The sequence below is a fragment of the Oncorhynchus keta genome, chromosome 19 (genome assembly GCF_023373465.1).
Source record: "Oncorhynchus keta strain PuntledgeMale-10-30-2019 chromosome 19, Oket_V2, whole genome shotgun sequence".
NCBI lineage: Eukaryota > Metazoa > Chordata > Actinopteri > Salmoniformes > Salmonidae > Oncorhynchus > Oncorhynchus keta.
In genome coordinates, this window is record NC_068439.1 from 16,131,592 (window position 1) to 16,146,742 (window position 15,151).

Below are 15,151 nucleotides of genomic sequence, written 5' to 3' on the forward strand. Positions count from 1 at the left end.
GGGGGAACAGATGAAGGGTGTTAAGGGGTTTAGAGCCAGGGGGAACAGATGAAGAGGTGTTAAGGGTTTAGAGCCAGGGGGAACAGATGAAGAGGTGTTAAGGGGTTTAGAGCCAGGGGGGAACAGATGAAGAGGTGTTAAGGGGTTTAGAGCCAGGGGGAACAGATGAAGAGGTGTTAAGGGGGGGCCAGGGGAAAAGATGAAGAGGTGTTAAGGGGTTTAGAGCCAGGGGGAACAGATGAAGAGGTGTTAAGGGGTCTAGAGCCAGGGGGAACAGATGAAGAGGTGTTAAGGGGTCTAGAGCCAGGGGGGAACAGATGAAGAGGTGTTAAGGGGTTTAGAGCCAGGGGGGAACAGATGAAGATGTGTTAAGGGGTTTAGAGCCAGGGGGAACAGATGAAGAGGTGTTAAGGGGTTTAGAGCCAGGGGGAACAGATGAAGAGGTGTTAAGGGGTTTAGAGCCAGGGGGAACAGATGAAGAGGTGTTAAGGGGTTTAGAGCCAGGGGGAACAGATGAAGAGGTGTTAAGGGGTTTAGAGCCAGGGGGAACAGATGAAGAGGTGTTAAGGGGTTTAGAGCCAGGGGGGAACAGATGAAGAGGTGTTAAGGGGTTTAGAGCCAGGGGGAACAGATGAAGAGGTGTTAAGGGGTCTAGAGCCAGGGGGAACAGATGAAGAGGTGTTAAGGGGTCTAGAGCCAGGGGGAACAGATGAAGAGGTGTTAAGGGGTCTAGAGCCAGGGGGAACAGATGAAGAGGTGTTAAGGGGTTTAGAGCCAGGGGGAACAGATGAAGAGGTGTTAAGGGGTCTAGAGCCAGGGGGAACAGATGAAGAGGTGTTAAGGGGTTTAGAGCCAGGGGGGAACAGATGAAGAGGTGTTAAGGGGTTTAGAGCCAGGGGGAACAGATGAAGAGGTGTTAAGGGGTTTAGAGCCAGGGGGAACAGATGAAGAGGTGTTAAGGGGTTTAGAGCCAGGGGGAACAGATGAAGAGGTGTTAAGGGGTTTAGAGCCAGGGGGAACAGATGAAGAGGTGTTAAGGGGTCTAGAGCCAGGGGGAACAGATGAAGAGGTGTTAAGGGGTCTAGAGCCAGGGGGAACAGATGAAGAGGTGTTAAGGGGTTTAGAGCCAGGGGGAACAGATGAAGAGGTGTTAAGGGGTTTAGAGCCAGGGGGGAACAGATGAAGAGGTGTTAAGGGGTTTAGAGCCAGGGGGAACAGATGAAGAGGTGTTAAGGGGTTTAGAGCCAGGGGGAACAGATGAAGAGGTGTTAAGGGGTTTAGAGCCAGGGGGAACAGATGAAGAGGTGTTAAGGGGTTTAGAGCCAGGGGGAACAGATGAAGAGGTGTTAAGGGGTTTAGAGCTAGGGGGGAATTGATGAAGAGGTGTTAAGGGGTTTAGAGCCAGGGGGAACAGATGAAGAGGTGTTAAGGGGTTTAGAGCCAGGGGGAACAGATGAAGAGGTGTTAAGGGGTTTAGAGCCAGGGGGGAACAGATGAAGAGGTGTTAAGAGGTCTAGAGCCAGGGGGAACAGATGAAGAGGTGTTAAGGGGTTTAGAGCCAGGGGGAACAGATGAAGAGGTGTTAAGGGGTTTAGAGCCAGGGGGAACAGATGAAGAGGTGTTAAGGGGTTTAGAGCCAGGGGGAACAGATGAAGAGGTGTTAAGGGGTTTAGAGCCAGGGGGAACAGATGAAGAGGTGTTAAGGGGTTTAGAGCCAGGGGGAACAGATGAAGAGGTGTTAAGGGGTTTAGAGCCAGGGGGAACAGATGAAGAGGTGTTAAGGGGTTTAGAGCCAGGGGGAACAGATGAAGAGGTGTTAAGGGGTTTAGAGCCAGGGGGAACAGATGAAGAGGTGTTAAGGGGTCTAGAGCCAGGGGGAACAGATGAAGAGGTGTTAAGGGGTTTAGAGCCAGGGGGAACAGATGAAGAGGTGTTAAGGGGTTTAGAGCCAGGGGGAACAGATGAAGAGGTGTTAAGGGGTTTAGAGCCAGGGGGGAACAGATGAAGAGGTGTTAAGGGGTTTAGAGCCAGGGGGGAACAGATTAAGAGGTGTTAAGGGGTTTAGAGCCAGGGGGAACAGATGAAGAGGTGTTAATGGGTTTAGAGCCAGGGGGAACAGATGAAGAGGTGTTAAGGGGTTTAGAGCCAGGGGGAACAGATGAAGAGGTGTTAAGGGGTCTAGAGCCAGGGGGAACAGATGAAGAGGTGTTAAGGGGTTTAGAGCCAGGGGGAACAGATGAAGAGGTGTTAAGGGGTTTAGAGCCAGGGGGAACAGATGAAGAGGTGTTAAGGGGTTTAGAGCCAGGGGGGAACAGATGAAGAGGTGTTAAGGGGTTTAGAGCCAGGGGGGAACAGATGAAGAGGTGTTAAGGGGTCTAGAGCCAGGGGGAACAGATGAAGAGGTGTTAAGGGGTTTAGAGCCAGGGGGAACAGATTAAGAGGTGTTAAGGGGTCTAGAGCCAGGGGGAACAGATGAAGAGGTGTTAAGGGGTCTAGAGCCAGGGGGGAACAGATGAAGAGGTGTTAAGGGGTTTAGAGCCAGGGGGAACTTGATGAAGAGGTGTTAAGGGGTCTAGAGCCAGGGGGGAACAGATGAAGAGGTGTTAAGGGGTCTAGAGCCAGGGGGGAACAGATGAAGAGGTGTTAAGGGGTTTAGAGCCAGGGGGAACAGATTAAGAGGTGTTAAGGGGTTTAGAGCCAGGGGGGAACAGATGAAGAGGTGTTAAGGGGTCTAGAGCCAGGGGGAAGGGGTTTCGATGTGAATGGTGGCATGCTCGGCCCTCCGTTTCCTGTAGTCCACGATCAGCTCCTTTGCCATACTGTTGTCCTGGCACCAAACTACCAGGTCTCTGACCTCCTCCCTATAAGCTGTCTCATCGTCGTCGGTGATCAGGAGTGGGACCAGGGTGTCTGGGGTGATGGTGTTGATGTGAGTCATGACCAACCTTTCAAAGCAATTCATTGCTACAGATGTGAGTGCTACAGGGCGAAATTCATTAAGACAGGTTACCTTGGCATTCTTGGGCACAGGTACTATGGTTGTCTGCTTGAAACATGCATGTTTTACAGACTTATGAATGTGAAAGGTGTTGCTCACATCGGCTATGTATTTCTTATAAGTGTCCGGATTAGTGTCGCGCTCCTTGAAAGAGGCCATGGTTTATGGTTGGGATATGTACGCTGGTCACTGGCGGGATGATGTCATTAATGCACTTATTAATGAAGCCAGTAACTGATGTGGTAAACTCCTCAATGCCATCGGATGAATCGCGGAACATATTCCAGTCAGTGCTAGTGAACCAGTCCTGTAGTTTAGCATCCACTTCATCGGACCACTTCCGTATTGAGTGTCAATGGTACTTCCTGTTTGAGTTTTTAATTGTATTCAAGAATCAGGAGGATAGAGTTATGGTCAGATTTGACAAATGGATGGCGAGGGAGAGCTTTGTATGCGTCTCTGTTTTTGGAGTGAAGGTGGTCTGGAGGTTTTCTTTCTCTGGTTGCAAATGTGACATGCTGGTAGAAATGAGGTAAAACTGATTTAAGTTTGCCTGCATTAAAGTCTTTGGCCACCTGTTTGCTTATGGCTGCCGAATGGCAAAGCGGTCTAAGACACTGCATCTCAGTGCTTGAGGCATCACTACAGATATCCTGGTTTGAATCCAGGCTGTATCACAACCGGCCGTGATTTGGAGTGCTATAGGGCGGCACACGATTGGCCCAGCGTCGTCCGGGTTTGGCCGGTGTAGGCCATCATTGTAAATAAGAATTTGTTCTTAACTGACTTGGGTCCTTGAGTGCGGTTTTAGTGCCAGCATCGGTTTGTGGCGGTAAATAGATGGCTACGAAAAATATAGATGAAAACTCTCTCGGTAGGTAGTGTGGTCTACAACTTATCATAAGGTATACCTCGAGACTTCCTTCATATTAGGCATCGCGCACCAGCTGTTATTGACAAAGAGTCACATACCACCACTGCTCGTCTTACCGGACGTAGCAGTTATGTCCTGCCGATTTACAGAAAACCCAGCCGACTGTATATTATCCGTGTTATCTTTCAACCACAACTCGGGGAAACATAAGAAATTACAGGTTTCATGTCCCGTTGGTAGGATAGTCTCAAACGGAGCTCATCCAGTTTATTCTCCAGTGATTGCACGTTGGCCAGTAGAACAGATGGTAGAGGCGGGTTACCCACTTGCCAACGAATTCTCAGAAGCACCCCGATCTTCGATCTCTATACCTCTTTTCCTCACGCAAATGATGGGGATTTGGGGATGATCTCGGAGAAACAGTATATACTTTGCGTCGGACTCATTAAAGAAAAAATCTTTGTCCAGTTCGAGGTGGCAAATCACTATTCTGATATCCGGAAGCTCTTTTCGATCATAAGAGATGGTAGCAGCAACATTATGTACAAAATAAGAATCAAACAATGTGAAAAAGCACACCAAAGAGCACAGTTGGTTAGGAGCCCGTAAAACTGCAGCCATCCACTACGGCGCCGTTATCGTTGTTCTGAAGTTCAGAAGACCTTTTTGGTCATAGGAAACGATGGCGGAAACATTATACACGAAAAAGGTTAAGATCAGCCCAAAAAAACACACAAAATAGCATAATTAGTCAGGAGCCCGTAAAACGGCTGTTATACATCTTAGCTCAATTCTTTCTAGAATGCGCCATTCAGCCTAATTCTGACATTTCTATGAAATTGCCCTTAACTAGCCTACTTTGCTAGTAAATAGCCATTGCTATCTGTTGTTTTGTTGTTTTTAAATATGTTATTTTGCCTGTATGTACAGTACCAGTCAAAAGTTTGGACACACCTACTCATTCAAGGGTTTTTCTTTATTTTTAGTATTTTCTACATTGTGGAATAATAGTGAAGACATCAAAACTATGAAATAACACATGGAATCATGTAGTAACCAAAAGAGTGTTAAACAAATGTAATTATATTTATATTTGAGATTGTTCTAAGTAGCCACCCTTTGCCTTGATGACAGCTTTACCCTCTCTTGGCATTCTCTCTTACTTTTTAAGACATGAATGTCAGTCAATACGGAAAATGTGAAGAACTTAGAACGTTTCTTCAAGTGCAGTCCCAAAAACCATCAAGCGCTATGATGAATCTGTCTCTCATGAGGACCGACACAGGAAAGGAGTTACCAGCCTCAGAAATTGCAGACCCAGAGTTACCTCTGCTGCAGAGGATACGTTCATTAGAGTTACCAGCCTCAGAAATTGCAGACCCAGAGTCACCTCTGCTGCAGAGGATACGTTCATTAGAGTTACCAGCCTCAGAAATTGCAGACCCAGAGTTACCTCTGCTGCAGAGGATACGTTCATTAGAGTTACCAGCCTCAGAAATTGCAGACCCAGATTTACCTCTGCTGCAGAGGATACGTTCATTAGAGTTACCAGCCTCAGAAATTGCAGCCCATATCAATGCTTCACAGAGTTCAATTATCAGACACATCTCAACATCAACTGTTCAAAGGAGACTGCGTGAGCCTTCATGGTCGAATTGCTGCAAAGAAACCACTACCAGAGGACACCAATAAGAAGAAGAGACTTGCATGGGCCAAGAAACACGGGCAATGGACATTAGACCGGTGGAAATCTGTCCTTTGGTCTGATGAGTACAAATTTGAGATTTTTTGTTTCAACCGCCGTGTCTTTGTGAGACTCGGAGTAGGTGAACGGATGATCTCTGCATATGTGGTTCCCATTGTGAAGCATAGAGGAGGAGGTGTGACAGTGTGGGGGTGCTTTGCTGGTGACACTGTCAGTGATTTATTTAGAATTCAAGGCACACTTAACCAGCATGGCTACCACAGCATTCTGCATTGATACGCCCCCTCATCTGCCTTTCACTGAAAGGTCTACTACACCTGTTGTTTTTGGCGCATGTGACAAATACGATTTGATTTGTGTCCATACTTTTGACTGGTACTGTATTGTTTGCTGCTAAATGAATTGCCTGAATCTTTTCTGAATCTGAATCTGAAAGACAAACACACATAGGCTGTGTTTACACAGGCAGCCCAATTCTGATATTTTGCCTAATTGTTTTCCAAAAGAGCTGATCTGATTGGACAAAATGACCGTTTTTGGAAAAAGATCAGAATGTGTAAATGCAGCCATAGAGGAGACAGTCCAGCAGCTGAAATGTATTGTAATATCCTCAGCTCCTCTCACTCACTCTCTCATCAAACTAAACCTGCTGTAGCAAAGGCCTGGGATGATTGAAGCTGAAATTACAGTAGTTATGAATGAGTGAAGGCTTGTGTAGAGTCTTCAACCTGTCTCTCGCTGCATGCTGTTTCTTTCTGAGTCATTATCCAGATCACATTCTATGTTGAGTTTGGCTTTAGTGCAAATCTCCCACTAATTTTTAAGCAACACAGATTCTGTGTCAACGATCTAATTTCTTTCACAACTTGTCTGTGCGATCTATGAGAGGTGTGTAATGGTTTTCTGGGTGTTTTTCAGGGTGAACCTGGAGAGTGTAACTGTATCAGCCCTCCACATGCAGGAACAGGAGGAACAGGAGGACCAGTGAGTATGGCTAGGTTGTGCGCGCGCACACACAGACATGCATACACATACACATACACACACAGACATGCATACACATACACACACACACAGACATGCATACACATACACACACACACACAGACATGCATACACATACACACACAGACAAGCATACACATACACACACACACAGACATGCATACACATACACACACACACACACAGACATGCATACACATACACACACAGACATGCATACACATACACATACACACACAGACATGCATACACACACACATACACACACAGACATGCATACACATACACACACACACAGACATGCATACACATACACACACACACAGACATGCATACACATACACACACAGCCATGCATACACATACACACACACACAGACATGCATACACATACACACACAGACATGCATACACATACACACACACACAGACATGCATACACATACACATGCACACACACACACACAGACATGCATACACATACACACACACACACACAGCTGTCTTTTAATTCGTTTGGAGTTTTTCATCAGGATTATGTTTCACTGTAGGGTGCCAGTGTTTGTTCATGCATATTTATGATCTGCTGATGATGTGCCCTGAATGTGACTACTCCTGCCTTGCAGGGAGCCCCAGGAACTCTGGGAGGAAACATGTGGCAGGTCTGGTCTCTCTATCATCTATTAGCCATGTCTGCCTCTTGGCTTAGGTTCACTAGTGTCTATTGGCTGAATATCAATTGAATTTGTTTTTGTTGTTGGAATAATTAGACAACAAATGATGCCTGTCGATGTTGTGTGGTTCTCACTGTATTGTGTGTGTGTGTGTGTGTGTGTGTGTGTGTGTGTGTGTGTGTGTGTGTGTGTGTGTGTGTGTGTGTGTGTGTGTGTGTGTGTGTGTGTGTGTGTGTGTGTGTCCCAGGGGCCTCCGGGACCACCAGGTCCTCCTGGCCCTCCTGGGCCACAGGGCTTCGTCGGCATCCCAGGACCCCAGGTAGGAGAAAGGGGGAGCATGGTGGTGGGCTCACGTCCTATTGAATTGTATTGAATATAATTCAATTAATCCTTTACTACACACAGGGTAGACACAGCAACAAATCTCCTTATTTTCACTCCCTATTCCTCTCTATTCGTCTTTATCGCTCTGTCATTCATCAAAATGAATATACCTTGGCTCTTTCTTTCTTTCTCTCTCCCTCTCTATTTCTCTCTCCCTCTGTCACTTTTCTCTTTCTCTCTCTCTCATTCTCTCTCCCTCTGTCACTTTTCTCTATCTCTTTCTCTCTCTCTCATTCTCTCTCATTCTCTCTCATTCTCTCTCATTCTATCTCTCTCTCTCTCTCTCTCTCTCTCATTCTCTCATTCTCTTTCTCTCTCTCTCTCTCTCTCTCTCTCATTCTATCTCTCTCTCTCTCTCTCTCTCTCTCTCTCTCTCTCTCTCTCTCTCTCATTATCTCTCTCTATATCTTTCTCTCTCTCTCATTATCTCTCTCTCATTCTCTCTCATTCTCTCTCTCTCTCTTTCTTTTTTTCTTCTCTTGTTCCTTATTTTTCTCCACACTGTGTTTCTCCTCTCCTGTCTCCTCCCACATTCCTCCTTCCAGGTCCCTTATTTCCTCTTCAGGTTTGGCTTCCATATTGGGTTCTGGCTTGGGCAGCTTGAGGTCATAGCTAACACAACTCTAAATGCAAATTAAGACCACATTAAAATTGCAAATGATTTGAAATTTAAACATGTTACACAATAGTAAAAATAAATATGCAAGTACATAAAGAACTATTGCGTCAATACAATAGCTTAAATCATATTCATGTAATGAAACTATGCTAATTGTTAACCCTTTTGGCTGTAAATGTATAATGGGAGTCTTTGTTAAATCGTAGCACAGCTTTAAAAATTCACTTATTCTTGTGGGAAGCTTTGGGAATGTTAAATATTACTATCGAAGATACTTCAAGAATATTGTTGAGAATATTGATGGTTATAAACTGCTTAAAGTCATCATTAAATAGTTATTTAACCATTTAGTAAACATATTGTAAATTAGAAGATCTTCAAATAAAGTGTCAGGAGAATATTTCCTCTGATTGTAGGGGAAATCTGAAATCTTAATTAATTCTCAACAGTGTACAAAGGTAAATCAGATGAATGGGAATGCTGAGAGGAGTGTACATAACATATGGGTCCCTTGTTTCCATTGGAAACAAAGATGTAATATTGGTTGTTAAAGACCAGGCTCAGTTCACTGTGTAAGACAATTGATATGATGTTCATGTATTCATCAAGCACCCAACCAGAATGTTGTGTGCATAAATCAAATGTGCACATAAATGTCCTGTTGAAATCAAACCACTTTAAAATATATATTTTCACCTCTTGCACAGAGATCCCTGCATGGTCTTTAATCTGGTATTGTGTTTATCTCTCAAAATTAGACAAAACAATCTAATTATTTACACCAAAATATATAATCAAACTATTTAAATGAATTTAAATAATTTTTAAAAACTAGACAACCAAACCAGAAGAGTCTGAACACAAACCAGGAGAGGGAGAACACAGGTGATTGGTTGTTCCTTCAACCTTGAACCTGTGACCCCTCTGACTATTGGTGGAGAGGGATGTGGCAAGCCTATGATTGGCTAAAACCAGTTGAACCTCAGTTCCTTCTTTCAGGGTATCCCTGGCAACGACGGGGTAACAGGGCAGCCGGGTCTGCCTGGGAGAACTGTAAGTAAACAGACAGCAAGGGGGAGTCACTTCCATTTCAATTCAGACACTTCACAAAGTGGGAAAAAAATTGAAAAAATTATGCTCATTGTCAATAAATATCAATGACACTTTCTGATTCTAGAATTCATTAGCTGAATTGTCTAAATTGAAATGGATTTGACCCCAACCCATACATTAGGAGGCGGAGCTGGAGGAGAGTGCTACAGCTTTGTGATTTGGCTGATGAGAGGGGGTCTGTTGTGACTGGAGCACTCTGGCAGAAGTTCATTGACGATCTCTACAATTTCATCACAAAATTATACAGTAGGCACACTACGACTGAGTGGCAGTGCATAGTGACAAAGTATACCGTGTGTTTTTATGATATAGAGGAATGCATGGCCGCACACTTTACTTTCTGTCTTCAAATGCACTTTTTGCCTTTTGGAGAGACTTTAACCATTGATTTGTACCCCAAAAGCATGCACACACACACACACACACACACACACACACACACACACACACACACAGCCTTAATGACACTACATTAACAATGTGTGTGTGTGTGTGTGTGTGTGTGTGTGTGTGTGTGTGTGTGTGTGTGTGTGTGTGTGTGTGTGTGTGTGCGCGTGTGCAGCCATTAGTTTGATTCAAAGAGCTTTGCTGTACTCTGCTGTTCAGTCTTGTTATGCTGAGTACAGTAAGAACCTGTAGAACTGCTTATGATGGACTGCACTATGAGCTCTAGCTTCATATCACTGCCATCCATCTCAGCTCCCTGCCACACACACACACACACACACACACACACACACACACACACACACACACACACACACACACACACACACACACACACACACACACACACACACACACACACACACACACTCGCCAGAATAATCAATCTACACACAGTGGAAACTTGGCTTCACACACAGATCCAGGTACACACACACATTACACACAGTCCAGAAGTGCTCCAGTCGTAACGTCAGTAGACAGACAGACCAGCTGCTCTCTAGATCCATGGCCCTGCCTGCATGCTGAGTTTCAATGGATTTAAACACCTTCAACAGACTATTCAAACTATTCACTCTTAGCTTAATTATTAAAGCACGCTTAGCTTAGCCTTAGCTAAGTATAAATGTATCCTTAAAAAATGAAGAACTTTGTCAGAAACACAATTTAACAGGCAAGTTATTTGAATACAAATGAATCCATAAAAATAAAAATAAAATAAACAAAAGTGTAGGATATTTAAATAGGAGGATATTGAACAGACTGCTCTCTGACGGGTCCTGTTTAATGCATACAACCTTAGTCTAACAGATCTAATGGGCTGCGCCATGCTAGATCAAATTAGCCCTTCTGGCTATAATAACAACCTTTTGAACAAAGATAATTGGTTTTAAATGTGTTTCAAACCAGGCTAACTCCAAATCACAGGTTATCTCGCTGTTTGAAGGGCCCCACTGTTAAAAAGTGGAAGTATTGTACTGTAAGTGGGTTTCTTGGTGTGATTGAAGTGGTACAAGTGTTTCAGGCCAACCATGTTGTAAATCAATTAACTTTAAAACTCTTAACAATTATCCCAATGAATACGTGGAATTTAATACCAACCTTCTTTGAAAGACTTGCAAAACCTTATGATTTATGTTTTGTGTCTCCTTGGGCAAATCTTAAATGATATCCTATTCACTCTAGTTCCCTATGTGACTCTGGCCAAAAGCAGTACACTACCTGGGGAATTTAGTGCCATTTGGAACTCCTGAATGGATCGTTCATCAAATTTGCACTGTACCGCAGTTCAACACTTTGCACTGTACCACAGTTCAACACTTTGGACTGTACCGCAGTTCAACACTTTGCACTGTACCGCAGTTCAACACTTTGCACTGTACCGCAGTTCAACACTTTGCACTGTACCGCAGTTCAACACTTTGGACTGTACCGCAGTTCAACACTTTCAACACTTTGCATACTGTACCGCAGTTCAACACTTGGCACTGTACCGCAGTTCAACACTTTGGACTGTACCGCAGTTCAACACTTTGCACTGTACCGCAGTTCAACACTTTGCACTGTACCGCAGTTCAACACTTTGGACTGTACCGCAGTTCAACACTTTGCACTGTACCGCAGTTCAACACTTTGGACTGTACCGCAGTTCAACACTTTGCACTGTACCGCAGTTCAACACTTTGGACTGTACTGCAGTTCAACACTTGGCACTGTACCGCAGTTCAACACTTTATACTGTACCGCAGTTCAACACTTGGCACTGTACCGCAGTTCAACACTTTATACTGTACCGCAGTTCAACACTTTATACTGTACCGCAGTTCAACACTTTATACTGTACCGCAGTTCAACACTTGCACTGTACCGCAGTTCAACACTTTATACTGTACCGCAGTTCAACACTTGGCACTGTACCGCAGTTCAACACTTTATACTGTACCGCAGTTCAACACTTTGCACTGTACCGCAGTTCAACACTTGGACTGTACTGCAGTTCAACACTTTGCACTGTACCGCAGTTCAACACTTTTATACTGTACCGCAGTTCAACACTTTGCACTGTACCGCAGTTCAACACTTTGCACTGTACCGCAGTTCAACACTTTGCACTACCGCAGTACACTATGGACTGTACTGCAGTTCAACACTTTGCACTGTACCGCAGTTCAACACACTTTGCACTGTACCGCAGTTCAACACTTTGCACTGTACCGCAGTTTCAACACTTTATACTGTACCGCAGTTCAACACTTTGCACTGTACCGCAGTTCAACACTTTGCACTGTACTGCAGTTCAACACTTTGGACTGTACCGCAGTTCAACACTTTGCACTGTACCGCAGTTCAACACTTTGCACTGTACCACAGTTCAACACTTTGCACTGTACTGCAGTTCAACACTTTGCACTGTACCGCAGTTCAACACTTTGCACTGTACTGCAGTTCAACACTTTGCACTGTACCGCAGTTCAACACTTTGCACTGTACTGCAGTTCAACACTTTGGACTGTACTGCAGTTCAACACTTTGCACTGTACTGCAGTTCAACACTTTGGACTGTACTGCAGTTCAACACTTTGCACTGTACCGCAGTTCAACACTTTGCACTGTACTGCAGTTCAACACTTTGCACTGTACTGCAGTTCAACACTTTGCACTGTACTGCAGTTCAACACTTTGCACTGTACTGCAGTTCAACACTTTGGACTGTACTGCAGTTCAACACTTTGCACTGTACCGCAGTTCAACACTTTGGACTGTACTGCAGTTCAACACTTTGCACTGTACTGCAGTTCAACACTTTGCACTGTACTGCAGTTCAACACTTTGCACTGTACTGCAGTTCAACACTTTGCACTGTACTGCAGTTCAACACTTTGGACTGTACTGCAGTTCAACACTTTGGACTGTACTGCAGTTCAACACTTTGCACTGTACTGCAGTTCAACACTTTGGACTGTACTGCAGTTCAACACTTTGCACTGTACTGCAGTTCAACACTTTGCACTGTACTGCAGTTCAACACTTTGCACTGTACTGCAGTTCAACACTTTGCACTGTACTGCAGTTCAACACTTTGGACTGTACTGCAGTTCAACACTTTGCACTGTACTGCAGTTCAACACTTTGCACTGTACTGCAGTTCAACACTTTGCACTGTACTGCAGTTCAACACTTTGGACTGTACTGCAGTTCAACACTTTGGACTGTACTGCAGTTCAACACTTTGGACTGTACTGCAGTTCAACACTTTGGACTGTACTGCAGTTCAACACTTTGCACTGTACTGCAGTTCAACACTTTGCACTGTACTGCAGTTCAACACTTTGGACTGTACTGCAGTTCAACACTTTGGACTGTACTGCAGTTCAACACTTTGCACTGTACTGCAGTTCAACACTTTGGACTGTACTGCAGTTCAACACTTTGGACTGTACTGCAGTTCAACACTTTGGACTGTACTGCAGTTCAACACTTTGGACTGTACTGCAGTTCAACACTTTGGACTGTACTGCAGTTCAACACTTTGCACTGTACTGCAGTTCAACACTTTGCACTGTACTGCAGTTCAACACTTTGCACTGTACTGCAGTTCAACACTTTGGACTGTACTGCAGTTCAACACTTTGCACTGTACTGCAGTTCAACACTTTGGACTGTACTGCAGTTCAACACTTTGCACTGTACTGCAGTTCAACACTTTGCACTGTACTGCAGTTCAACACTTTGCACTGTACTGCAGTTCAACACTTTGCACTGTACTGCAGTTCAACACTTTGGACTGTACCGCAGTTCAACACTTTGCACTGTATCGCAGTTCAACACTTTGCACTGTACTGCAGTTCAACACTGTACTGCAGTTCAACACTTTGCACTGTACCGCAGTTCAACACTGTTTGCACTGTGTTGCAGTTCAACACTGCACTGTACTGCAGTTTAACACTGATTGCACTGTGTTGCAGTTCAACACTGCACTGTACTGCAGTTCAACACTATACTGCATTTCAACACTTTCCCAGTGTACTGCAGTTCAACACTGTTTGCACTGTGTTGCAGTTCAACACTGCACTGTACTGCAGTTCAACACTATACTGCAGTTCAACACTGCACTGTACTACAGGTCAACACTTTGCACTGTACTACAGTTCAACACTACTGCAGTTCAACACTCTACTGTAGTTCAACACTTTGAACTGTACTGCAGTTCAACACTTTTGACTGTACTGCAGTTCAACACTTTGCACTGTATTGCAGTTCAACACTTTGCGCTATACTGCAGTTCAACACTGTACTGCAGTTCAACACTTTGCACTGTACTGCAGTTCAACACTGTTTGCACTGCGTAGCAGTTCAAACTGCACTGTACTGCAGTTCAACACTATACTGCAGTTCAACACTTTGCACTGTACTACAGTTCAACACTTTACTGCAGTTCAACACTATACTGCAGGTCAACACTTTTCACTGTACTACTGTTTAACACTGCACTATACTGCAGTTCAATACTTTGCACTGTACTGCAGTTCAACACTATACTGCAGTTCAACACTGTACTGTAGTTCAACACTTTGCACTGTACTGCAGTTCAACACTTTGGACTGTACTGCAGTTCACACACTGTTGCAGTTCAACACTGTTTACTGCAGTTCAACTGCAGTTCAACACTATACTGCAGTTCAACACTTTGCACTGTACTACAGTTCAACACTTTACTGCAGTTCAACACTATACTGCAGGTCAACACTTTTCACTGTACTACTGTTTAACACTGCACTATACTGCAGTTCAATACTTTGCACTGTACTGCAGTTCAACACTATACTGCAGTTCAACACTATACTGCAGTTCAACACTTTGCACTGTACTACAGGTCAACACTTTGCACTGTACTGCAGTTCAACACTTTACTGCAGTTCAACACTTTGCACTGTACTACAGGTCAACACTTTGCACTGTACTGCAGTTCAACACTATACTGCAGTTCAACACTTTGCACTGTACTGCAGTTCAACACTATACTGCAGTTCAACACTTTGCACTGTACTGCAGTTCAACACTTTACTGCAGTTCAACACTTTGCACTGTACTACAGGTCAACACTTTGCACTGTACTGCAGTTCAACACTATACTGCAGTTCAACACTTTGCACTGTACTGCAGTTCAACACTAAATTGCAATTCAACACTTTGCACTGTACTGCAGTTCAACACTATACTGCAGTTCAACACTTTGCACTGTACTACAGGTCAACACTTTGCACTGTACTGCAGTTCAACACTTTACTGCAGTTCAAAACTTTAAACTGTACTGCAGTTTAACACTGTATTG

The 15,151-nt window shown here is 44.2% G+C and overlaps 1 protein-coding gene and 1 long non-coding RNA gene across 6 annotated transcripts in view; both read left to right on the forward strand.

Annotated features, from left to right (window-relative positions):
* Positions 1-1,135, forward strand: part of LOC127909262 (uncharacterized) — a 1,751-nt gene extending 616 nt beyond the window's left edge. For 2 of the 3 annotated variants that reach the window (XR_008070519.1, XR_008070517.1), the window contains exons 2-3: positions 640-756; positions 1,031-1,135. This is a non-coding gene — a long non-coding RNA (uncharacterized LOC127909262). Of the gene's footprint in view, positions 1-200; positions 286-639; positions 757-1,030 lie in introns of those variants that run through there. The other variant, XR_008070518.1, reaches the window with a different exon arrangement.
* LOC118374311 (collagen alpha-1(XVI) chain-like) overlaps positions 1-15,151 on the forward strand; it is a 151,176-nt gene that overhangs the window by 102,116 nt on the left and 33,909 nt on the right. For 2 of the 3 annotated variants that reach the window (XM_052469745.1, XM_052469746.1), the window contains exons 39-42: positions 6,496-6,561; positions 7,209-7,244; positions 7,504-7,575; positions 9,259-9,312. In XM_052469745.1, the coding sequence (XP_052325705.1) occupies positions 6,496-6,561; positions 7,209-7,244; positions 7,504-7,575; positions 9,259-9,312 (228 nt within the window). The remainder of the gene's footprint in view (positions 1-6,495; positions 6,562-7,208; positions 7,245-7,503; positions 7,576-9,258; positions 9,313-15,151) is intronic. The other variant, XM_052469747.1, reaches the window with a different exon arrangement.